Source organism: Falco naumanni, chromosome Z (genome assembly GCF_017639655.2).
Source record: "Falco naumanni isolate bFalNau1 chromosome Z, bFalNau1.pat, whole genome shotgun sequence".
Classification (NCBI taxonomy): domain Eukaryota; kingdom Metazoa; phylum Chordata; class Aves; order Falconiformes; family Falconidae; genus Falco; species Falco naumanni.
This window is the reverse complement of record NC_054080.1, coordinates 84641090-84667902: the sequence shown is the minus strand read 5'-3', so window position 1 is coordinate 84667902 and position 26813 is coordinate 84641090. Positions and strand designations below refer to the sequence as shown.

General features: G+C 44.7%; 1 protein-coding gene across 1 annotated transcript in view; it reads right to left on the bottom strand.

Moving 5' to 3' along the window:
• Positions 1-26813, bottom strand: part of LOC121080759 (netrin receptor DCC-like) — a 253382-nt gene that overhangs the window by 25800 nt on the left and 200769 nt on the right. Inside the window, exon 11 of the mRNA XM_040578882.1 lies at positions 19291-19340. Within this exon, the coding sequence (XP_040434816.1) occupies positions 19291-19340 (50 nt within the window). The remainder of the gene's footprint in view (positions 1-19290; positions 19341-26813) is intronic.

The following is a 26813-nucleotide window of genomic DNA, read 5'->3' as shown; positions in this document are numbered from 1 at the left end:
GTTTGCACAGACTCGCTGCATGTCCTGCCCTGCCTTTCAGTCCCTGCTTCCTTGCCTGCCAAAAACTTGAATGTGGAAATCCGTGGCTTTCTGAATCCGACGACACCATGCTCTTTTTGTCACTCAAGCGGATACAGCCGCTCCCCCGCAGTCACATCACCAGGTACAAGACACGTGCCAAATCCCCCACCTCCCCAGATCGTTGGCTCTTCCAAGATGAGCCAAATCTTTTTGCAGAAAGGTGTATGACTGAAAACTCCTGTATGAAAATTTCCATTAAATGTTCTAAAGCACACAGCCGCCTAAAATGGAAATTCAGATCGATAAAAGATGCCCGTCCATCCCCGGCAAGGTGTGTGTGACATGCACGGTCCAGCTGGCTGGAGATGGCAGCCCAAGAGCGTTCGGTGCTCACGAGAGATGCGGATTGCCAGCCTGCAAGGCATTTCTAAAAGAATTTTCTCTTCTATTTAACTTTTGCTATTAATTGCAGGTGATAACAGGCAAGAAGACAAAACACTTTGGCATTATCTCACAACCTTGCATCATACATACTCTGAAGCAAATAAACTACACGTAAGAAACCAGAGACAAAAGAGAATGTAAAAGGTAAATGGTATCACACACTCCTAAGTGCCTCTAACAATTATTCCCATCCTGAAGGACAGGAGGAATTTCACCATTATGGAACATAACTTTTTTTTTTGCATGCATTCTTCTTTACAGTAATAAAACAGTAATTATGGAAAATGCCACAAATCATATAAATCTGTATACTCTACTGTCAAACTGCAGACGAGAATTATTTTTTTTTTATAAATGGCACCAGGCCAATATATTTGAGGATGATAAAAGAACATATTGCCAATGTGTATCTCTACATAAAAGGCAATTAAAATACGATGTTAAGAAATGCTAAAGAAAATGAGGGAAGCCCAAGCACTTCCTGCCTTCTTTTTTTATATGTATCTATATCTACTAAATAATACAATAAAAATAAAATCCAATTTAAAAACTCTGCCAATGCTGCAGAAATCTTATGACTCATTACAAGCCATCAGAAGTCAAAGGAAGACAGACACCCAAATTATCTCACATCTTGAACCACGAGTGCTCAGACTGAGCCCAGGAATGAATTACTTCTGTGTTTATTTGATCATACAGCAGGATCCTGCTTCAGTAAACTTTTATGACAAGCCATTCCCAAATTTCTGGTGGCTGATTTTATCGCCTTTCGGTGGAACAAAAAGATCCTTGTCCTCAGGAGTGAAGGAATAGCTGTTCGTAATAAACACTCGGGTGGTTATTTGAAAGGACACATCGTTTAGGCTGAGCTTCTTCCACACGCTTCATCTCCTGATGCGAATGGGAAACAAGGAATTTGCAAGTGGGACGGCACAGGAGTTAGTGCCAGGAATACGGATCCGTGCCACCCTCTCCCTGCAGCGCGCCGGCTCTCCGCCGACCCTCCCAGCTTTTGAATGGAACCACTCCCCGACGCAATGCGATTTTCTGCTTTTATTTCTGTACCAGCTGGTTTCATACCTCTGTTTTTAACTGTAAGTCAATCAAAACCATCCCAACTTCCATACGGTTTGGCTACAAAAGCCCTAAAATATTGAGCTCAGCCAAAAGAAATTAATGAGATTTTTTTTCAAAGGCACTCTCCATCGAATACCAGCAGCTAACCAGCCCTGCACTGGGTAAATTGCTTGCTGGCATGATTAAATCCCAGTTCCTCAGGAGCAACCTGCCTGTCAGTTTTCATTAAATCTGGCTGTATTAATACAGTTTTACTTTTTTAACGTAATTAGCAAGAAATCAATAAGAAGCTTAGAGAACATCTTTCAAAATAAATAGGAAATGAGAAAAGGCTACGAGGAATAATCTAGCACTGCCTCTATAAACCCCGCTGGCAGCTCCCCCTGTGCCGGGCTGGTGTTGCAGAGCATCTGCGGAGCCACAGGTCTGGAGGTGAAGCACACATCATTTGTGGGGTACAAAAAATAATTAACATGTTTGCAATTTTAGGGATGAGCCGTCTAAGGTTTTTTCCAAAGTCCTTTCTTTTCACCCTTTCAGGCCAAGCAGTGCCTGGGCTCTGGTTGTCTTGTGGGGGTACAAATCCAGGCTGCACCACCACTACAAGCTGCTGGAGTCAGCCTTTCCCCTTGGAAATACACACCTATCAACAAAACCGTAAGTGCCCTTTGCTCAGAGGCATCCTGGCTTACACCAACGGCTGGCCACCTCTAAGCATGTAAAAGTAAGGGATTTCCATTGAAATATCTTTCACCAAAGTGGAATTTCTGGTAGACACCTTTCTAGAAAACACAGTTCTCTCATCAGCAAGAATGACATCCTTTGATGTCAGCAAAAATGTTACGATTTCTAAAACTTCCCAATTTTTTAGGTCCACATGAGCATCATTCTACCCTGGTGACCAACAAAGACCATTTGCAATCAGGGACACGCTGAAACCAGCAGCAAGTGTTGCAGGGACCCATGGGGACCAAGAGGTGCTTGCAGGACAGGGAAGCTCTCCCAATGTCCCAGGAGGGCTTTGGAGAAGACCTGGAGGAAGAAAATACCGAACTTATTCATCAGATTCTTACCAGTCTTGGGGTTACAGGTCCCCTTATTTGATGAGTCAGCTTTCTTGTACCTGAAACAAAATATCTTCCCAGCATCCAAGAGACTTTGCTTCCTACAATTTATCCTGATCCTCGATTAATTAAAAAAACCCAAACCGTTGAGCTCAAAAGACAAGTAGGGTGAAAGCTGCCCAGCACCATCAGCTGCCACAACGGGCCCCTCCATGCCCATGGGGCACCCCCGTCCCTACCAGGCACAAGGTGGCATGGGGTGGGAAAAGAAGCCCCCCCTCACCGCCTCAAGCATGTTTCCTTATGGCAAAATGAGCTCAAAAAATAAACAGCAACAAAACACATGGTATACCTATTCATTTTCTGGCACTGTTAATCTCTACCTGGGACATACAGATAGCCCCAACCAATAACTGCAAAAATAATATTTTTCTAATATACTTCCAGCACAGCAGCTGCTCTGGCAAGCTCCTTTCACACACACACTCCCCCCACCCCCCACCCCCAGCTCTCACTCTGGTTTGGGTTCTGTTCCTCTTTACAATAAATAACAAACAGGAAACGTTATGTTGGTACTTGAGTGCATGATGTTTTGACTCTTTTTTTACAACACTGAAAGCATATTTGGGCTCTGCATGCAACTGTGGCACACAGTAGCTCTGACAAGGTTTTTAAACAGCTGGAAACTTCTGAGAACTTCTATAGAGATGCTGAATATAATTAACACTTAAGAGGAGCTGTAGAACATCCGTGCTGAAAATAAACTTATGAATATGCATGAGATGTGCCAAACCTTGTTGGATATTGGCTACTGGAGGGGAACAGTAATGTTGAAATGGAAGGTAAAGAAGCAGACAGCAAGCAGAAGAATGTGACCTTTTAGATTAAACGAAATCTGTTTGATGATGGAATAACTGGAGGAGCAAGGACTCCCTTAGACAAGGCAGTGAAACCTCTGCAACAGCAAATTTTGAAGCAGGTGAAACCTGCAGGACTGAATTACCTTCATTACTGGTGAAGACAACTGCCTCAGGCTGAACTGCTACAGAAAATGTCAATTAAAAATCTCAACAACCTCTAAGACCAAAGTACAGAAAATGTGTACTTTGTGCCAGTTAAAAGTATACGTAGATTCTGGTATGAGGTTTGTTGTTTTTTTTTCCCCACCTGAGAATGCTGTGAGCAGCACCTGCAAACCTTGCAGGAGGTTGTGGTTGTCCTGGGGATGTGCCCTTGTTGCTCCCACTCCGCTACATCCACGCGGGATGGAAAACCATCCAACGTTTTTACCAACCTTGAAATCTTCAAAACCAACCCAACCCATGCAATTACAACTATATACATATATACACATGCATGTGTTGTTTGTTTTGGTTTGTTTTTTTTTTTTTTTTCATGAGATTTCAGCCACACTGAATGCATTCATGCCTGATCCCTGCTCTGGACCACCATAAGAAAGGGCTCCAGGCACTCGCCATGGAGCAGGTCGGATGCGGACTGTATCACAGTCGACTTCTACTCTAAGCAACGTGGTTACAATTAGCTGAAATGAGAGAGATTTGCAGAATAGGGCTAAAACCTTTCCTCCTGTTTACAGAACACAATTTTTTTTCCTGTGATACCCACACAGAGTTATTCCCCTCCCCCCCCCCCATTTATTTTCTCAAGAAGCTATGAAACCTTTCAAAAGACCATACTGAAATGTCATCAACCCACAAAGTGAAGGCATAGCAGTTAGGAGATGCTGGGCATCCTTTCCCATGCCCAACTCATTGCACAGAATCTTTGATTTGTTTAAAAGATACTCATTAGTTTGCTTTCACTCTGCTCATTCATCTTGCTTCTCAGTCTTGGTCAGAAGACAGAGATACTGAGTTCCTCCTGGGATTTCTATAGCATAAGCACTTTGCAAACACTAATGAATTTAACTTCTGTGCTTGTTTAGGAGTTTATTTTCACAGCACTCCTGTGGAAAGGATGACATTACCCCTTTCTCCCATTTGATTGGGAAAGATTAAGCTCCACTACTTTAGGGTGCTTTACAATGCTTACTATGCAATTCTTTAACCATTTTGCTCTGGTTTTCGCTGTACTAGAGTCCTTTATTCAGTCAAACCACCACTTCTTTTGACATTGCAATTGTGTCTACTCCATACTTGACAATGACAGCTCCCAGCCCAAGCTGGTCACCAGAAAATGAAGAAGGCACCTGTCGTGGTCACATCTGAAAGACTGGCCAGCCCAGCACAAAACGAGGTGCAGGAATAAAACCAGCTCCTAGCCACAGGGTCAGATTCTGCAACAGTCCCTGCTGTTCACGTGGAGGGAAACTCTAAGCCATCAGTCACCTCCACACAAGCTGACCACAGCCTTGCAAGACGCGGAGGCCACTAGTCATCCATCCTTATCATACAATATCTCAAAGACACGTGGCAGCAGGAAGAAAGTCTAAGCCACTGGATCAGGGATGGAGGATTTGACTTTTTAAGGTATTGTCACCTTGTCTGGCTCCATTTATTTATGCGTGCCACTCGATGCCACTTGAGGAGGATGCTACTCCACGGCCACTGGCACACCTGGCTACAGGGCTTTGCAAACCCTGTCGGCACGCTCTGCACCAAGCCAAGGGCAGGCTCCCGTGGCAGAACACGTGAAGGCTGAACCTCTGCGCGCCAAGACGTGTGCAGAGGAAATCAAGTCAGGTTTCACCCGGAGTCACAGCCCACATTTCGTCTTTGATGACCTCGGTTTATATCAATTGCTCTATAGGCAGCGTATAGAGTGCCTTCAGGGGGATGCTCAGCGGCGTGGGCAGCTTTGGGCTCGGGAGGTAAGTCAGAAAGTTTTTGATTGAAAGATTTGAAAGAAAGCATCAAAAATGCTCTTCCTCAGGCCCCCGAGACTGGCAGCAGGACGGCAGCCACCAGTCACCCCCTCATTCGGCTTCAGCTGGTGTCTGCTGAGGCAGATAGCATCGTCTTCTCATCTAGAGGGGTTCAGCGTTGAGGCAGCACTTTTCCAAAGCTAATTGCTTCCCATGCATGAAACCACGCTCACATCCCATGAGGTAACTGGGGGGATTAATTAGTTTGTATTTGTGAAGCGCTTTCAGGATGAACAATACTTTAGGGAAGTTAATTGTTACTACTTGGTGGTGGTTTTCCCCCCCACAAAGCTACGCTGTTCCTCCAGCAGCATTTTTTTTCTCCTTTGCCCTTCAACCACCACACTGCTCCAATATACACATAGGTATATCGTGTGTGTATATATATATATATATGTATGTGTGTGTGTGTATATATATACACACCTATATATTAGGTATGTCCAGATAGGAAAGGTGTTTTATACCGCAGAAAATCTCTCCTGTTGTTCACATTTCTGCAGCTAATCACCTGCCAGAAGTCACACTGTAGCCTTGGGAAGCTGCTTTCACAGCATCTCCACCCTCTCTTCCCACACCAGACCACCACACTGGTTTTCTGGTTGATAGGCCTGCCGCCCTTTCAGAAATCAAGTGGCAAATGGTGCCGATTTGCCTCACCCTGTTGGCGATCTGCCTAGAGAACCAGTGAGCACTCCCAGGAGTACGGCAGACGTCTGCAAACGTCCCACAGCCCATCATCACGCCGCTTGGAGTAATCTGCTTGCCTGCCACATCCTGAAAGGCGAGTGCAGTGCCCGCTCTCAAAGATTCACTCAGTCGAAGATTCACTCAAAGACTCACTCAAGACTCGCTCACTCAGAGACTCAATCAAAGACTCACTCACCCAAAGACTCAGATTCACTCACTCGAAGACTCACTCACCCGAAGACTCAATCACTCAAAGACTCACTCAAGACTCACTCAATCGAAGGCTCACTCAATCAAGACTCACTCAAGACTCACTCACTCAAGACTCACTCAATCGAAGGCTCACTCAATCGAACACTCACTCAATCGAACACTCACTCAATCGAAGACTCACTCAATCGAAGGCTCACTCAATCGAAGGCTCACTCAATCGAAGGCTCAGTCAATCGAAGGCTCACTCAATCGAAGGCTCACTCAATCGAAGGCTCACTCAATCGAAGGCTCACTCAATCGAAGGCTCACTCAATCGAAGGCTCACTCAATCGAACACTCACTCAATCGAACACTCACTCAATCGAAGGCTCACTCAATCGAAGGCTCACTCAATCGAAGGCTCACTCAATCGAAGACTCACTCAATCGAAGGCTCACTCAATCAAGACTCACTCAAGACTCACTCACTCAAGACTCACTCAATCGAAGGCTCACTCAATCGAACACTCACTCAATCGAACACTCACTCAATCGAACACTCACTCAATCGAAGACTCACTCAATCGAAGGCTCACTCAATCGAAGGCTCACTCAATCGAAGGCTCAGTCAATCGAAGGCTCACTCAATCGAAGGCTCACTCAATCGAAGGCTCACTCAATCGAAGGCTCACTCAATCGAAGGCTCACTCAATCGAAGACTCACTCAATCGAAGGCTCACTCAATCGAAGGCTCACTCAATCGAAGGCTCACTCAATCGAACGCTCACTCAATCGAAGGCTCACTCAATCGAAGGCTCACTCAATCGAAGACTCACTCAATCGAAGGCTCACTCAATCGAAGGCTCACTCAATCGAAGACTCACTCAATCAAGACTCGCTCAATCAAAGACTCAATCAAAGAATCATTGAATGGTTTGGGCTGGAAGAGCCCCTTAAAGGCCATCTAGTCCATCCCCTCTGCCATGAGCAGGGACATCTTCAACTGGATCAGTCCAAGCTGACCTTGAACATTCCCAGGAATGGGGCACTGACCACTTCTGCCAGTGTCTCACCACCCTCAGCATAAAAAATTTCTTCCTTCTCTCCAGCCTGAAGCTCCCCTCTGTCAGTTTAAAACTGTCACCCCAAGTCCTGTCATTACAGGCCCTACGGAAAACTCTGTCCCATCTTTTTTCTGAGACCCACTAACACTGAGCACATCTCCCGAGGTCCAGAATGCTGCCAAACCTGACCCTCCCAGTCACGAACGCTCTTGCCACAGCCACACAGCATCCCTTCACAGGCTTCCCATTCCCTAGTTATTAGTTATTACAACTTTTAAACCAGCTCTGCCATCGAGGGAGAAATCTTGCGGATGAGGCAAATGAAGATTTCCTTTTTTCCCTCCTCATAGCTTCACTTTCTCCACTAAAACCCGCAAATGCAGCAGCTGGAAGAGAGGGGACAGGGCGGAGATGCCCGCGTTCTGCACATCTGCTCCAAGGAAGGTGCTGAGCTCCAGATAGGAAACCTGGCCTTTTCATGGCAGTTCATCAAAGCTCGGCTGCTTGGTTACATTATCAAATCGATATAATTCTGGAGCCCTTCCCAGGAATAAAAGTTTTAGAAGATTAGACTAACTACTTGCACCAACCAAGCATACTGAATAAAACACTGCGCTGCTTTTATTTCTTTTTTTTTTTTTTTAAATAAGGTCATTTAGGGCCACCAATTTTACTCACTGGACTATAGCCAAAGAAATCTACATAAATATAAGTGATCAGAATAAAAATCCATTCATTTGTACGTTATGTGTTCCCCTTTTTTTTAAAAAAAAGTGGCATTTGAAGGTAGGACAGGTGATGCCCGGCTGGCCGTTCCAAGGAAACATGCCCAAGAGGTATCTTAGAGAGGCGGGGATGGAAGGGAAGCTGTGCACTCTAAGCCAGCTTAGAAAGATCTATATTCCATCTGAAATATTAGCAATGATATCTCGCTGTGTTTATTTGTTCACAGCAATTGACTCAACTAGTGGACAAGCAAACAGAGGATAACACGGATAACACCCGCGATGCCAGCAAGTGCCAGGCTCTCAAGCTCTGCTGATGTTTGGGGCTAAAGAGCTGCATGGAGGCAGCCCTGGGCAGCCTTTAGCTGCAGGAGGAGATGCTAAAAGGCAGGCAACAGTGCTCTGGGACCCTCGAACGTGGAAATAATAATGAATAAAAGCCAACACGTACAGCCACAGCAGCAAACTGTTATGGCCCATCAGCTGGTAGGGGATGGGAAGCGCGTGGAGCCAAGGGGCCACTTTGGTCCTACTTCACGGGTCGGAACATCGTCATAAAAATTGTCATTCCCCTGTTCTAGCACCTGGAAGATGAAAATCTGTTTATGAAAGGGGAGACCACTTTGGCAACTGTAGGCTGCTCTTCTGTGGTTTGACAACAGAAGAAAGTAAAAGCAATTATTTTAAAGAGTGAAGTTAACGCTCGTAAATTAACGAATCTCAAGCTCTGGTGGGGATGCCCTCCTTCCAAAATAAATTGGCCTGCACCTGCCAGCATTTCAAGGAGGCTAATGCTTCATTGAAACCACAATTTTACACCCGATTGAGAGCATCTGTATGGGGTTTTAATGCCCCTTAATTTATGTCTGTTAACCTTAAAGCTTTCATTAATGTCTCTTTGCTTCCTGAGTGTGCAATACCCTCGATTCGTTTAAAAAAGGAGCAAATCCACTTGCAACACCGACAAGTGGGCCCAGCACCCCAGCTCAGCGTGCTGCCGGCACTGGGGGTGCTGGGACTACGCCGACTTGCTCCTGATGTTGTATCTCAAAGTCTTCCACACAGCCAAGTGGACCTTCAAACCCACAGCCCTGCACTGTCCTGAATTTGTTGGAATTCAAGGGAATTGAAGGAAGCTGAGGCAGCACTGGATGCCCAAGGCAAGTCCGACTGCTATCGTGGTAGCGTTCCGGAGTGGTGTTTCCATTTGGCCTTGCCTGCGTTAGGATGCTCGATGTTATTTGCCTCTTCAGCTGTAATAGCACTCTTACTCTCTTTCACAACCCTGCTGTTCTTTCTTTTTTTTCTTTTTTTCTGGTTTTCTTTTAATTGCAAGATGTTCCCTAGTCAAAACAATTACAGAAAATGCATTAGAGCAGAGGACTAAATAACAAAGAAAAAAGCAATGTGGAATAAAATCTGGCAGTATTGCAAAATTAAAACAGAGCGAACCAGAATTAGAGATGAGTGAATTATTTACAGTGAGCCATTTGTCATCCTGTCTGCTTGTGAACGAGGAAAAGTTTGTCGTTTCCTCCAACTCAACCAAGAAAACTGAACAAAACACATTTCCTCATGAGTCCCTTAAATGCAATATATAGGCTGATGGAAATTCTCTCTATAGGTCACCCCAGCTTCTTACGAGGCAAGCGTGGAAGTGTTTCCACGATGACAACTTGGATAGCTGCTTGTAGAGGTTGATACCTACCAGACGTCTGTGCTCAAATGCCGTGGCCCTGAAATGGTGTAAAACCCCACTGCACACCATACTGACAGGGACAAGCCACTCGCCAGATCGTGGCAAATAACATAAACATTTTGGCTCTGAGACAGTGTGAGTGCTCTGAAAGACCCATGCAGTTCTGGAAGATGCTTCAATCCCTAATTCAAAGCCAACTTGTAACAGGGATCAGAAAGTTAATATTAAATTTGAAGATGCTTATGTCACTTTCAAATGCATGAGGGCTTTAGCAAGCTCCAAATTTTGGAAAGAGAAAGTAGAGCGCTGCCACAGACAGATGGAATCAACCCCTGAACTAAACCTTTGCTCCTAAACCAGCTGGGAGTTAAACACGGATCTACCAGCTACCTCTTCTCAACTAAAAGCATCACTTCTTTGCATTTATAGACATTTTGCTGGCAAGAAAGGCAGCTCTGCTAAGTTCAACTGCTTTGCCTGATATTAAAAACAACATTGTGCTTATCAGGACCAACATTACGTCGGTAATTTTCAAGGAACGCATGTATAAATGAATAAACCACATGTTTACCACAACACATTAAATTAAGGAGAAATATATTTAGGAACAGATCTGCGCTGCTTCGGTTGTTATGATTATAAATGATTTTGTCAGTCTAACTGCAATGGGATAAGGATCTCTTAAGGGAGTAAAAGTAAATGTTACAACTACAGAACGATGCGCAGCATCCAAACGCGTGTCCTGGCAGGGATGGAAGCACTTGTGCCAACCTGCTTAAGGGTTTTGCAGAATTTCTGACAACATGACGACCCTCATGAGGTCAAGGTTTTCTTTGGGAGGATCTGGATCCTTCCACGCCTGTGCGGAGCAGAGAGCAGAGCTGGAGCCGACAACCTCACCCTCCCGAAAGCCCACGAGACAGACAGGTCACCGTGGGACAGACGGAAGGGTGGCCACACACCACAACAACTTTTTATGGCCTCAGCGTTTTGCTCAGGTATCTTTTTTCTTTTTTTCCTGCTCCTTCATTCCAGCCCATGCACTCGCTGGCTGAAGAGGTTTTTACAACAAGAAGAAATGGGAGAGCGCTGTCCAAGGCTGGTGTTTTACTGACCGTGGAAGTATTAGATTTTGAAGAAAACCATCCGTTAGGAAATACTGCATGTCAAAAATACATTTTTTCCACACAGAAACACAAAGCAGACAGCTTTTCCAGTTCAACTGGCAATAGACACCCTGTCCCTTCCCACTCTGGATGGAGCCCGTGATGTCCAAGCCCACGGTCACGGTACTTCAGTGCATATCCATGAAAATTCCTGTTTGGCATCATCCTAAACTAAAGATAAAACTTCTAACCTCTCATTCCTATTAGAAGTCTCACAATCAAAAGACCCTGCTGTATGCATCTCAAGCCAAAACCCAAATCCACTGACAGAAACCATCGCCCTGTGCACGTCACATGCCACAGGGAGAATTTACAACCAGACGGGCTGCACTGACGTTAGGTACAACTGCACGAGCACTTGAAACAGCAGCCTTCAGTCCCTTACCACACTGTGCAAAAGTTTAGGGGAAAAAAATACCCAACCATGGTTCAAATTAAAGTTTTTGTGGTTTGGGAAAATCACAGAGTTATTTTTCTTGCTACTGCAAACCTTATTTTTCACTTGTAATCTAGAAGTGTATTCTTTGTCATGTATTTGTTGGGTTTTTTTCTAATATTTAGTGCCTTCTGGATACCGTGACTCTTAACTACACCTAATCCATACATGTAAAATAAAAACATAGAACCATAAAATATAATATAGAGATATTATCTATATTTTTTGTGGATACGGGCTGTATCAAAACAGCTTCCTCCCAGAGTACAGGAAAAGATTCAACAGTTACACATGAGGAAGGGTTAAAAGTTACCAAGATAGTACTGGGAACTGTGATGGCTGGGAGGCCAGAGGGCAACACCAGAAGCTGTCAAACTGCTGCTTCAGCATCACCCAGCTGCCTCTGGCTGCCAGGGACAACTGCCTAGAGGCATGCTAGATGACAATTTTAATATTTTTTTTTTTTCCTGATCTCAAGCTTCTAGGTAGAGCAGTTACAATCATACCAGGCTGGGTATTTTTGCTGCCATTAAAATTCCTTTGTGATCGGTAAAGTCTGACTTGGAAGCTCTCCATGTCACTCGATTAGAAGGGATATTGGTATTTTAACCTGCTATGCTTGTTTATTTCCAAAGACGCGTAGAAACCATGTTGTCCTGAGCATGGAAAATAAAATCCTGGCATTTAGCCCAGCATCTCCTTCTCCCTGGCTCTGGGGTGGAGGCACCAGGGAGAGGGGTAGCGCGGCACGCACTGTCTGTTCCCCTGCCCATTCCTCCTGACCTTGTCTTTCTCCTTCCCTCATCTTTTTATTGCTTCTCTCAGAGATACCAGCAACATATAGCTCTACTAATCAGTGTCATAGCTCATTAATTTGCTTTATTGCTCTCTGGGTAAACCTCTCATGCTACACTGTTCAGAAGCTACCGAGTCTTTATCATTAAGAAATAAGTGCCCAGAGCTCCTGCTCTGTGTGTTGCCTGGGTGCATTAAGTGGTTTAATAGTATCTCTAAATTTATCTTAAATGGAAAGGTGGCCAGAACATTCATCACCTTGAACAAGGTTTAATCAAATCCCATAACATAATGAATCTGTCCGGTTTTGACACCATAACCTTTGAGACTTCAGACAGACTAGGCAGAGAGGTGTCGGACAGGGACGATAGATTTGGAGTAACACAAAAAGTTACCGTGCTCTTCAGGATAAACTGCTCCTTGCACTGGTGTGATGCGCTTTGAAGTGCACCAATATAATGACTTCTTGATCACCACACATCTTCCAGAAGGATTAATTCAAGGGATATTCACTAAGAGTGAATATTCACCCACAAACAGTTTGGGTCTCCAAAGTGTGTATAATTAAAAGTGAGAATTGGAAGGTATTGATCTACAAGGTTCAGCAAATTTTCTCCTTTTAAAGGTTATGCTCAATGCTTGTTACTATCCTGTCCTATTTGTAATAGATTTAAAGGTTAAAGAGCTCCTTCTCTGTGGTCTTCTCCATAAGCAATATATTTAAAGGTTACGTACATTGTTTCTAGAGGACACATCTCTAAATTGCAGTGACGGTCATTTTGATTTTACTTTTTGGTTCTTCAAAACTACTTATTTGGTATTGACTCCTTTCTGAAGAATCCAATCTCAATCCCAGTTCACACCTCATCTTTTCCTACAGCCACACCATTTGCCTATATCTGAGAGCTTTGGTCTCCACAGTTAGCTGATTAATTAAATCACTATGTTTTTCACACTTTGCAAATCTCATGTGTAAATCCAGCTTAACCACCCTGTCACTGCCTCATCCTTGCATGAAAGGCCAGGCAGAACGTGCACAGGGTTAGCCCAAGTAAGCACCTAAACTTACTAGCCTCGTGCTCAGGGTTAGCCCAAGAAGGACTTAAACTTACTAGCTGGCCGCCTTTGCTGCGGAGCTCTCCTGGCTTTTTCATACGTATCGATTCACCATCCCTGCTGGAAGGTGGTTTTGGTGAACAGTACTGAATGGTACCACCAGAAGACCTGTTTCATCGGATTCCATCTTTGCATCTGTAGTATGGGATAAACCCCTCAAACAGCTGTGACACAGCTGCTCAGCCCTGTGCCAGAGCACTGCACGCCCTGCTGCTTGCTTAGGCAGCGATAAACTTCAATGGCAAGGGAAGGGAAAAGTATGGAGTAGAATTAGGGTAGAATAAGAATAGAATAAGAGCTGAATGAGAATTAGAATAGAACAGAATTAGAGAAAGACGAGTGCAAGAATAGAGAAAGACGAGAGCAAGAATAGAGCAAGAATAGAGCAAGACGGGAACAAGAACAGAGCAAGAGGAGAATACAATAAGGATCGAATTAGAATCGAATAGTATTAGAACAGATTATATTTTCACTTGGAAGGGACCTCCAACGATCATCTAGCCCAACTGCTTGACCGCTTTAGGGCTGATCGAAAGGTAAAGCACATTATTAGGGGCATTGTCCAGATGCTTCTTGATTACTGACAACCTTTGGGCATCGCCTGCCTCTCCAGGAAGAGGTTTGACCACCCTTTTGGTAAAGAAATGCTTCCTCACGTCCAGTCTGAGCATTATAAATAATGCTCATTCAGGGGAAAAACCACCTCCCATGTCAACTAAATGGTTCACATATGATAAAAGATACTCAACAGAATATATTGTACTCACTTCAAGCAGTCTGTCCAGCCTTAAAAGAAATAGTCTCTCTCGATAGTGCTTTATCATAAAGGTCCCAATCCATCCTCATCCTCCAGCGAGCCAGTGGCACTACATGGGGATGATGAACAGCTCCGCAACAATTCCTCTGAAGGTTTAGGATGCATTTAAAGCACATTTTAATGTACATTTAGCAGCAGAGCAATTTTAAGCAGCTGAGCTAAATGCAATCTGACAGAATGGTTGATCTCTTTGGTTGGGCAGGAGCGTATCACTTGCTGTCAGTGCAAAGGAGTCTCCAGATCCAGATGCCGAGCAATGAAAAAAAATATTTGTGCAGTGGCAACATCTGGCTCCTGCATGCCTCACGTCTGTCATGGAGCATTGCAGGGCACGTCTCCTCATGCCTGCATCCTCCTCAACAGCAGAAATCAACGCAGGAACCAAAATGGGGGGGGGGGGGGGGGGGGGGGGGGGAGGGGGAGGAGAAAGGTCATAACATTTTAGTTTGGCAGCTTAAAAATGGTGAAAGCTTTGTGCCACAGACTGTCAAAGAGCTGATAGTTTGGTGACAACTTTAACTTGGAGGCTGCAAAACATCTGCCAGCTGAGTGGCAGACCCATGTGTAGAGGACACAAAACCCCTGACAAAAGGACTGTTTGCTTTAGGTCCCACCAGCCGATCGTCTCTAGCCAGAGACCAGCAAATGGGTTACTGTAAGGTGTCCCATAGGTGAGTACCTATGAGAGCAGGCAGCTGGATGCCTAATTTCCAAGTGCCTAAATCCTCTGGGTAAATAAATTAGAAAAAGGACAGAAACCCAACAGAAAAATATCTGTGTCATTTTAAAAAGTACAGCTAGTGCCAAAGCACTTATCTCCCCTAAAACATTCTGCAGCACTCACCTTAGGCACTGTTCTCCATTACAAAACCTTAAGATGCTCAAATGGAATTAAAAATAGAGTGAGCTGCTGTGCCGCTGACCACAAACTGCCCTTGTCTGGGCTGATCCCAAAGTCAAGCTCAGCCTTACACCAGCCAGCTGCGATGCCCACCAGGCTGGGGCTGGATCAGCTGCTCTGCCCCTGGCAGCGATGCTCCCAGTGCTCCCGATGCTCCTGATGCTCCATGCTCTGCCCCCCAGCAAAGTCACAGCCACGTATTTAATTCGGTCAGCTCTCCAAAATGCTGGTCCGACGGCAGAAATACCTCACAGCCCCGAGCGGGTCCAAGTTGCCATGAGGAGAAGGTATGTAGCCGTGTGTTTAAGTAGTGTGAAATGAAGGGATTAGTTCGGGCTGGAGGTCCTGATACCCACTAGCCTACCCCTTCCAACAGTAAAATATGCTTTCCATGGCTGCAGAGATTCTGCTAGGAATAATTAACCGTGTGAGGCAAAATAAAGGTGAGAGTTTTGCTCAGCAGATGTTAAACAATACAATTGTTCACACTACACAATTCAACAATACAATTATTCCAGTATCTATTCAGCAAATGTGGAACTGAAGTCTATGACCGACGGCTACTACTAGCTTAAGTCACCTTCTCCGCTGTCAAATTTAATAAAGCCCCCTGTATTTTATTAACATGAACTAGTGATTGAGGCAACTCCTCCCACAGTTTATTTATAGGCATTTTGCAGATCTCATGAACCACACACACTTTGATTTGTGGTACAACGCCGCAAACATCATGGGGCAGGATGACGGTGACACAAACACACACACTCAAAAGAAATGAGAACCCCCCTCCCAGATTCATTATGTGCCCTTTAACTTTCCCTTGGAGAATGGTACTGGTTACGTTCTCAGGGCCCTACCTACCACTTGAAAAGCTTTAAACCAGGAGCAACCCTATTCCTCTCAGTGGAACTACATCCCGGGATTACATCACTACTAAATACGGCTAAAAAAATTCTGCTCCTACAGTCAGTTCCAATTGTTTCTTTGCCACCCACTGTATTTTAAAATGGGAAGAAGAAATAGTTACGGTTTTAATTAGAGAAATCTATAGCTATTTATGCACTTTTTGCTAATTGGTAACTACTATTTAAAAAATGACAGAAAGTCAAACTGTACCAATCTTCAAAGCAAGGACGTAAAGAAGTAGACAAATACATAAAAGTGCAGATCTCCTTTTTTTTTTTAAAAAAAAAAACAAAACCCACTTTCTGTTTTTAAATATCTAACTCTTGATAATTTAGTTTCGCTTCCGTTTGCAGGTCTTACACTTTTTTTGGTTTCCTAAAGGCCTGCTGTAAAACTGCTTCCCTGTTTTCACCTCCTCTGTCCGCTAAAATGTGCCAATGTCCGCAGCTTTCCTGCCGGGAGAAGTCACTGATGCAAAACTCCGTTCACCTGTTAAGCCTCGCACGTGTCATTTTCCTTAGGCAGAGCAGGCTATTTTCAAACAAAATAATCAGAACTACAGCTCCTCTTTCTTATTAGCTCATCTCTAATTAAGAGCCCCTGCAAGCCCCCATGTGCTTTGCCAGCTCCTGCTGTTGACGTGCCCCCTTACTTGTCTCCGCTGCTCCCGTGTCGCGTTCACAGCGAAATCTCCTTTAGGACCGTATTTGTGTCACCGTTGTCAATTCTGCCCTGCCTGAGGTCTCCAGTCACAGCACACCATCAATATTTAATCAATAATCATGATAATAGTAATTCATATCGAGCATCTTCCATTTGCTCGGCCATCTCCGTTGTGTTATGAAATGAATAGATCTGCCACCACCAAAGAAAAATAGCATAAAGAGAGAAATCTTATTAAAGTAGAGATAAAATTTTAAACAATCCTGGGAACTGTCAAGGCCAGCCTTCGGGCTCTTCTGTGCACCACTTGGAACCAGTTAGCAAACTAGGACGGCTATTTAGTCATTTGCTTTGATTTAATCAGGTTGTGAATTTTAAGTGTTTAATCAAATTAATTATGTCTGCTGCCAAGACAGAAGAAAAGCAAGAATATGATAAAAAGCAGAGTGCAGAAATACAACATTCTGGGTCATTGCAGTCTTTTACAAGAGCGGGAGACTGCAACTCAGCTTTTACCAACAGGAGCAGTTTAGTTGTGCCTCAACCACAAGTGCCACAGGAGTTGCATGGCAAAAGAACGGGCAAAGGTTGGTTGAGGCATGGTCTTTGAAGCCGATTCTTCTATTTGAAGAACCTTTTTATTCCTTAAGATTCAGTGAGTCTAGCTCATTTCTCTATTTGTTGTTCCAAACTACCTAGATTTAAATATTTAAATTCTAGACAAGCTTTATTGAGATTTACTGGAATATGTTGGGATCTGTTCTTTCTTGTGCCTGCACTACCTACAGGGTCCAGCCCCAGAGAGTCCCAGCTGTCCCCACGTATCTTTTTCTCTCCAGTGAAGATCCCCATTTCATACACACCCCCTTAAAATACTTTTTTACACAGTTATGTCACACTTGGTACCAGCCTGAGAGCTCAGAATCTGACCCTCAGCCTCACAAGAGGGATGCTTTGGAAGGTCTCGGATCTCCAGCTGCACAGATGTGGTTTGGAGCGGAGGGAAAGGCGGATGCCAGCTGCCCACAGCCACCCTTGTCTCAGCCTACGAGCGATGAAGAAGTCCTCACATCACCACCGGTGTAGTTCGCCAGCACTCACACTTGGTCACGTAGGGGAGGACTGAGACCCCTTTCTTTTGCCTACCACAAAAGAGCTACGCTGCACAATACAGTTCAGCCAAACGCTCCAACATTTAAATAAAGAAAAAAAACAACCACATTTCCCCAATACAACACTTATTTCTGCAAATTAATAGCCCATCAAATCTTCCAAGACTTCCATCCTGATGACAGTGGAGAGGGGCAAGTCCATCCTCTCTCACCCCATTGGTAAGTACCAATAATGCAATAATACGCCTTGGGGTAGGAGCTTCTGCACACCATCCCATGCAGCTTGTTTTCTCTTTTTCTTCTAAGTACTTTAAAGGTAAATGATCACCACAAAAGGTCATAAAACGTGATCAATTGCTCTGTGACATTTTACCTTGAGAATATGGAAGAAAATAAACACAGAGGTTTGGAACAAGATGGGCCAGGACATCAATGCCCTTTGGGCGCTATGTGTTAGAGGAATTTAAAAGTAACCGGAGCTGGGTGCATTAGAAAAATAAAAAAAATAAAAATAATCAGAATATATGTTTGTGAAAACAAGCAGTAGATGAGAAAGATCAAACCGACAGGTACTCAGTGTTCCCAGCAAATCAGAGATTCTATAAATGCCTCCTCAACTGCAGTTTATCCTTGCCCGGGAGCTTGGGGCTCCTGCTCCTTGGTAGCTGTGCAAATAGCGATCTCCAAAGTTCATGTCCAAGGGGACATCCTGGCAAGACACAACAGTTGTTTTTTTCTGCCTGCCTTTAACGCTTTAAGGTGTGAGCTTTTCCACATCCCAATGAGCCTATCATTGAAATCAGCTACAGAATAAAAGCTTGCATAGTCCCAGTAAATTGAAGGAATTAATACAAATCAATAAAATAACAATCAAAATAAAACCTTTTCCAAACTGTATTCAGAAACAGCACTCAACAAGTAATAAGCATAATTAACACCTATTCCATACAAGATTATGTTATGAAATAATATCAAACCACTTCATCAGTGATACAGAAACGCTGGACTTTTTTAAGGAGGAAAGTACTGGATTGATAAGAAAGATACACCACCTTTACCAAAACAAAGATATTTGTTGGAATCAGCAAGACGCCAGCAGACTTACCTGCACACGATCCATATAACCAGCCAAAGAAAAAATATTTCTTTCCCACACCACCCCTTCCCCAGGAACAGCTCTGCTGCTCGTTATTCCTCAGGTGATTCCCTTTAATCAAAGTGCACTTACATTTACTAGGGGTGTTAGTCTGCAATCAGGGAACGGGTTCTGCTTGTTCGCCTACATTTAAGTGATATTACTGTTGCTGAAGCCTCTCTGGAAAAATCACTGCTTCTCTCAGAAACGTTTTTTGGGTGTTTCAGTTCTTATTTTACCATTATCACCCAGACCAGCGAAGGCAACCTCCTGCAAAGGGCAGACTGGGTCTCTTTGTGTAGGCAAAAGCTACACCGAGTAGAAACAGCTACAGAAATACTCGCAGTCGTAGGCTGTGAGGTGCTGAGCATGTGGCAGACTTACCCTGGAGTTCACCACTTCCAAGGAGACATTCCGAGGCATCGCACTGGGCACTGAAAGGGAAGAAAAGCACCAAGAAATGGAAAAAAAAATGACCATTAGCGTCTAAGACAAAAGAGGTTACATCAAATATTTCTCTCGGAAAGAAAAAGAGCGCAGATTTTACACCTAGTTTATAATCTGATCACAACTGTGCAAGCTAATCCAGGTGGCACTTCAGAGGTCCCCCAGGGAGAGGAAAAACAAATGCATCTGTTCATTTCTTCCCATTTTTGATAGACCTATTAATAAGTCCTTCAAACAGCCAGTCAGCAGGCCCCCTGCAGTGACACCAACTACTTGAATTCAGTTATTTGTTATAAACTTGTTCAGAAATAAACAAGAACATGCTACAATTTCTCTGGCTTTTTTTTTGTTTTTGTTTCGTTTTTTCTCCCACTAAAGTGTATTTCAGAACCTATATAATATACAGACAGAGGGGGTTATTCCTCTCTCAGTAGCACCAGTGCACCTCTTTTCACAAGGATGCCGGAGAGGGAAACAGAACTGAACATCTGGGTTTAGATATTATTTAAAAAGACAGTGCTTTACACTAAGGCTTTGCTTGTTGTTGTATGTAATATAATCCATACCTGTTTTTATACAACCAATCCTGATAAACAGACTTTAATACCGAAAGGGGACTAACAGCTATCAACACATGGTCTTGCAAAGATGCCCCACGAGGCATTAATGAGAGGGTTTGGCACCCACAGCTTTAAATACAACAAGTTGTTCTGACACAGGGGTTTTCTTCCACCTTAAAAGTTTCCTTAATCTTACACTCTCCCTAGCTATAGCCGTAGGAAAATCCTGTCTGGCGCGGGCGCTCAGCATCTGCATGGTTGGACAGACCGTTAGCAACTATTTATTGACAACTTTCTGCCTGTTTTCCACTCCACGTCTGTGTATTTCTTTCCAACACGCTTGTGCGACAACAGTTCAAACGTATATCCCTCCGGCTGATGGCAAATATTACTTCAACCGTTGCGGAACCGAGAGTTTTAAAATAAGTCGGTGCCGCACCAACTGCCTGATACAAACCTGAAGCTTTATCTTCATTTTCAGAGAAATAATGCCTGCCTGCTCACCTGAGCTACTAACAGTTGAAAAGCAGAGACGTAGGTTTTGCTTACGGAAAGGTGGCCCTGAATTTGTAAAGAGCGAGCTGGAAAAGGATCATTGCAAGTAGCCGACTGAAGAGTAGTTTGCAATGTGATGTATTAGGGAAAATGAGAGAAAATGACTTTTTGGGCGTATAAGGATGAATATATCAAGTCGAGGAAGAGTCGTTTAACACATTTTGATATGATATTAACAAGAGCACTAGGGCAAAATCATGCTCATTGCAGCTGTCCACACATTCGGTTTGATTCAGCAAAGATCTACAAGAATTATCTGAGACCTGAAATACCCTAGAGATCAAATACATTTATTTTATTTAAACAAGCGTACTGTTAAGGAGCGCTAGGATTTTTATCTCTTGTTTTTTGCAGGAGGAAGGACTTCTGGCCGTAGGGAATAATGTAATACGCAAGGAACCCTCCTGCAGCAGGACCCCGGCATGCCTTTCTGTGCACCTCCTCCAGCCTTCACCCCAAATTGCTGCGGGACATACACCACCAAGCAGGATGTATACAGAAGTATTTCTGTCAATCACTTATTCTTGCCAAAACTTTCACCAGAATGAACTGGTGAAATTGTATGTACAGTATAGAGGTGGATATCTCCCCTCTTCCAGTGTAAAGCCACTCCCCGTTGCCCTGTCACTACAGGTCCTGGTACAAAGTCCCTCTCCAGCTTTCCTGGTGGCCCCTTCAGGTGCTGGAAGGTCTCCCTGGAGCCTTCTCCTCTCCAGGCTGAATCACCCCAGCTCTCCCAGCCTGTCCTCAGGATGGGGACGATTGGTGCAGACCGGCTGCACATCACACTCTGGAAGAAGCAGCTCCATACACGATGAGGAGTCATCTCTGACCTTAACATCTATGAACCTTAAATCACGCAACAGGCACTAATATGTCATTCAAGGAAAGGACTGTAGCAAGTCGTGCAAATGATGCTTTTCCCCAAATATTTTAAGCAGCCCTGGCCAGACAGGTACTCTGCTGGAAGCTGTCTAGTCACGTCTCTACTCAATGAACAAATCCCCAAAGTGCAACACTCGGTAGCATCCTCAGCGCACAATGCTATTTAAGGATTTAGGTCAGTCAGAGCTAAGTCATTTGTCAGTGCTAATAAGAAAATAGTATTTTAAACAGAGGCTACAAACCAGCAAAAGTAACAATAGCTAACCAGGAGGGACATGCTGGCAGCACAGTCCCACGTTAATACTGTCGTCCTTCATGAAAGCTCTGTGGATCATAAAAAGAAAAAAAAAAAAAAAAAAAAGAAAGGGCGGGGAAGGGGGGAGGGGGCTGGAAATAGAAAAAATACGTGTTTGAATCACAATCGTCTGAAAACTCAAGATTGCTTGGACCCAGAGGTGCAGCCAAACAAGCAGCAAGGAACACAGAAATTCTTCCTCCCTTTAGGGATCTCAAGCCACAGAGATTCACTGCTGGAGAAAGTCCAGGGTAAGCACCAGCCCCAGGTCCTAAATGCAGCAACCACATCTCTGGACCATTTCAAATTGAACCGTGGCAAGATAAGCAAAGATACACATTCAAGGAATACAGAAAACCAACTCGACATCATGCATTTTAACCACCGAGCCCTGCCTGTCCATCAGAGCAGATGGTCCAGGCTGGGGGACACGAGCATCCCCGGCTGCAGGACCCCCATCCCCTCCTCAGCTCCATCCTGACCTGCCAGTGCTCCCCACCCAAAGCATCGTCTCCCAAAGCTGGGTCTCCGATAGCTCTCCAGATCAGCAGCTTTAGAAACCAGGTGGTATCTCTAGTACAGCGACTACTCTTTATTTGTTTCCATGCTGATCCCATGCCAGCACAAAGTCAGTTTACAGGTATGGCAGCAGCATCACCTGGAACATCTCATCTCCCTCATACGGACCAGATGACACTGCTCACAATCACATTTTTCACTTGGAAAAATACCAGACAGAAAAATCTCTCTGTCGTGTACTTGGTATTGCAAAGAATAAGAAAACATGATATTTTGGGAGGTTTCAGAATTAGCCAGATCTGGCAAATGCCGCTATCTTCCAGAAAAGCCTGTTAGCACTGGAGAATATTTGCCCTTGTTTGAAAGCAAAGCAGAACTGCTCAGGGCCCGCGATTCTCAAAAGTGATTCCTCCTTTCTCTCTCCTCTTTCCCGGGCAGCGAAGGCTCATTGCAACACTTCAATCACTGCCAGCTTCAACATCTCCTTCTCATTACTGACTCCTAAGTTTTGTCGCTACTACATATTGGTCCCCTATCAGAGAAACTTCTCTTCATGTTTTTTTTTTTGTTTGTTTTGTTTTACTATTTGTTTCTTTTTCTCTTATTTTGATCATTTATCTTTCTCTTATTTTGATTATTTCTCCCTCCCTTATTTTGATTATTTCTCTCTAGCAAACGCCTGTCAGCTAGCCCAATTCTGTTGCAGACATGACCGTAACTGACGCGTTCCTCCCCTTTTATTCCAGATCTTCAATCAAAACAAAGAAATCCAGACCTGAGCCAGCATCGAACCCAAGCGCTCCCACAGCAATACTGGGTGCCTTTATTCCTTGCTCACTGTCCAGGCAAGAAGACGTTTTGCATTACCGAACCAGACACCCTGACTCAGTATCTGGGAGTTGCAGAACATCCAGAGTGCTCCCCTGGCAAACCCACCTCCAGTTTTCTATCTTGCTCAAATAAAGAAATTGGATGCACCTGGTAAAACTTGATTTTGGTTTATTATTCACAGCGGAATTATACCACTCGAAATTAGAGCAGAACTTGTTTCACCTAGCATTAGCTGTGCCGTAAGCAACGAACAGAGACAGATGCGTCCAGGGATAACTCGGCACCTTTGTCTCGGCACCGGGTGACTCGGTGGTGGAAGAAGCCTCAGATATACTGGAGGAGCCTTGCTGCGGGATGGACCAGGTCTAAAGGCAGGGGAGATGAGCCAAACTCTGGCAGACTTACTGATGGGATGAAGGTTCATACGGCAAGAAACTCACATTTGCAGGGTATTATTTTTTTTTGTTTTTTTTTTTTTTTTTTTTTTATAGACTCACAGAATGGGTTGGGTTGGAGGGGACCTTCAAAGTCCCTCTAGTCCAACCCCCTGCCAGACGCAGGGACAGCTTCAATGGGATTAGGTTGCTCAGGGCACTGTCCACACTAACCTTGGATGTTCCCAGGGATGGGGCATCGGGCACCTCTCTGTGCCACCTGTGCCAGTGCCTCACCACCCTCACAGTAAAGAATTTCTTCCTTCTCTTGAGTCCGAATTTCACCTCTTTTAGTCTAAACCCATTCCTCCTTGCCCCATCACTAAAGGCCCTAGAAAAAACTCTTTCCCTGTCTTTCTTCTAAGCCCCCTTTAGGTGCTGGACGGTGCTTGAAGGTCTCCCCGGAGCCTTCTCTTCTCCAGGCTGGACAACCCCAACTCTCCCAGCAGAGGAGCTCCCACCACTGACCATCTCCCGTGGCCTCCTCTGGCCCCGCTCCAGCAGGTCCATGTCCTCCCTGTGCTGAGGACCCCCGAGCTGGACGCAGCGCTGCAGGGGGGTCTCACCAGAGCGGGGCAGAGGGGCAGAGCCCTCTCCCTTGACTGGTGGCCACGCTGCCCAGGATGCAGCCCAGGGCACGGGGGGCTTTTTGGGCTGCGAGCGCACATCGCTGGGTCAAATCCAGCTTCTCATCCACCAGCACCCCCAAGTCCTTCTCCATCTGGTGAAATTAGAACTTCTCTCAGTTTCTATCTGGTGACATTGAAAAAATAATATATTTTTAGTTGCCCATCAGCTGAAGCCATGTCCTTTGTGGTTTTGCTGGCTGGCTGTTCTTCAGTTGTAGAGCAGAATGGTCCAGAACGAATGAGACAGCTGAGCAAGACCCCTGAGCACCTCGCTGCAGTGACCTGGGAGGCAACGACCCTAGGGGCAAGAGGGACAGGTCCCCAGCTCAATAAATGCCAAAACAAGTACGCTGGGTTACCGAGCCTTGCACCAACTCCAGCCATCAAACCTTCCAAAGGACATTTTGATACCACCTGCACCTTTTCCCAGAAGGTTTCGGGGTTGACACACCAAAAATCTTTTGGGAAATTCCTGTGGAGTTCTTACAGAGAAGAGGAGGAGGAGGGAAACAGCCCAGAATCCTTCCGAACAAATAAAGATGAACTGGACTGCTACCGACATCCGAAAAACTTCACACGCTGTCCCCTGTGCCCATCGGAACATCAGTCTTCAGTTAGTACTTCAAAAAAACCCCAACACATTCCTATTATAGCCATGGATAGAAATTATATTTAAATCGAGTATTTGGGAAGCACAAAGTCATATTGTCTGCCAATTGCTGGGATTAAATGTATTTGATAAATTCATGAGCATGATAGCTCAAAGCATTTCTGAAACGGCACGCAGCTTGGCCAAAATGCTATCTGAGCTGTATTTTAAACTGAAAATTAAGCATTAAAGATACAGTATGTTCCTTGATCTGGTGCGTGCTGTCAGGGGTCCACAGCAGCTGGAGATGCCACACTAAAACCCTTTGATTGGGGTGCATTTCTCAGACTATAGATTATGTCTCAGAGTTTCATGGAAAATTTCTGCCCTGCAGGAACTAATAGCACAGGCTTTTTTTTTTTTTCTTTTTTCTTTTTTTTTTTTTTTTTAATGCAACTACATACCCTGTTGTACCCTATACAGCAAAGGATTGGCGTGGAAAAAATAACCTGTTCACGCACATGCACAGTCTGAAGAGAAAGGAAGACCTAAAAAGGCACCTGTCATTTTTACACAAAGGAAGGGAAGGCAGAGCGATCTTCAGGAGTTTTTCCTCCCATTTTTGATGTTTGCTTCTGCTCCCAACCAGCTTTCAGCAAAGCAGCATGGGAGTTGCTGCCCTTTGAGAGCATCCCAGCTCCTTGCCCAGGGGCTGCCCTCCGGGTTTGGCTCCCCATGTGACGATAAACCATCAGAAACCTCCACGGACTGAGATGCGAAAACAACACGAAGCAAAGACTGAAGGGAGCCGGTCAGGACAGGCAAGGTGCTCTTTGTCATGGCTCTGTCTGGTGGCAAAAGCCCCGGGCAGGAGCGGAGAACGGTGACCAGCTCCTGCCCCTCCGACAGCAGCAGTCTCGGAATGATGAGGCTGCTAAATCTAAATTGAAGCTGGAGGATGGGTTGCAATACAAAAGGCACAGCAGGGCAGCCTGGGGAGCTGCTCTCCTCCCTGGGGATGCTGAGGGATGCAGGACTAAAACCTGCCCAAACCCCAGATGTGGTGTATATGGGCAACTAAAGGCTTTCTCCTTCCTTTATCTCTCACCTAATAAAGCAGGACAGATTAAATGTCTTTGTCCCTCCTCCACGCTGGCTGTTAGCTCACCCATGAAGGAGTGATTTCTTGCTGGTTTATTGCACATCCTTCTAGCAGAAGGGACCTTAACCCCGGGCAAGGTCTCTGCGTGGTCCCATAAAAGAAATTGCAGCAAGTTTTGGTGCCCTGCAGACTTGCTCTCTCCGCACCCTCCTCTCCTTCTCGGGACAGCCAGGACCACCACCACCTTGGCCAAAGCCTGGCTCTCTCACTGTGACCCTTTGATGCTCTTTTTTTGTTCCAGGAGACCAAAGTGGTTTCAGGCAGAGCCAGAATTAACCAAGATGACAACAAGGTATCCTTAAAGGGATTTTCTTCTTTTACACCTGCTCCACAAAGACCAGGCTGGGAGAGCTGCAGCCAACCTTTGCACAACAGACTTCTGCTTAAATAAAGAAGAAAAAATAAATACTGTCTTTTTCCAGGTTCCTGAAACAAGGGCACCTGTGCACACTCCTGTTTTCTGGAATAGTCTCATGCAAACCTTCTCGTTAGCAGTGATTTTCGTTCACAGAGAGGTGAAGTGTTTGAAACACTTGCAGAGGATAATTTTCAGGCTCATGAATAACAGTCTCTCCCTTTCTCACTTATGGTGGTGACATTTAAAACCAAAGTGGAGTACAGGGCCGCAGTTCTACACTTCACAGTGTGAATTAAATCTACATACATTATGCAAAATATTCATTTTCACTTGTTTTCCTTTTGTTTTTATAATTATAAGTGTGAAGTAATTTATTCTGCCAAGATCCCGCCTGTATTACAGGGGAAAAATTAATTTGCTGGGTAGACATAAGCAGCACTGGAAAAAAAATATTGCAGAGGTGTCAAACGTACAGTAACAGCGCCAACTGAGCTGCGGGTCTTGCTGATGGATCCCACTGAAGATACAGCCCAGAATAACACAGACTAAACAAGCAATGAGGTTCACCAGCTCCCTCGCTTGGGGTTCCCCACACCTCCCCCCTGCCCCCCCCCCCCCCCCCCCAATTTCATTCTTCACGGGG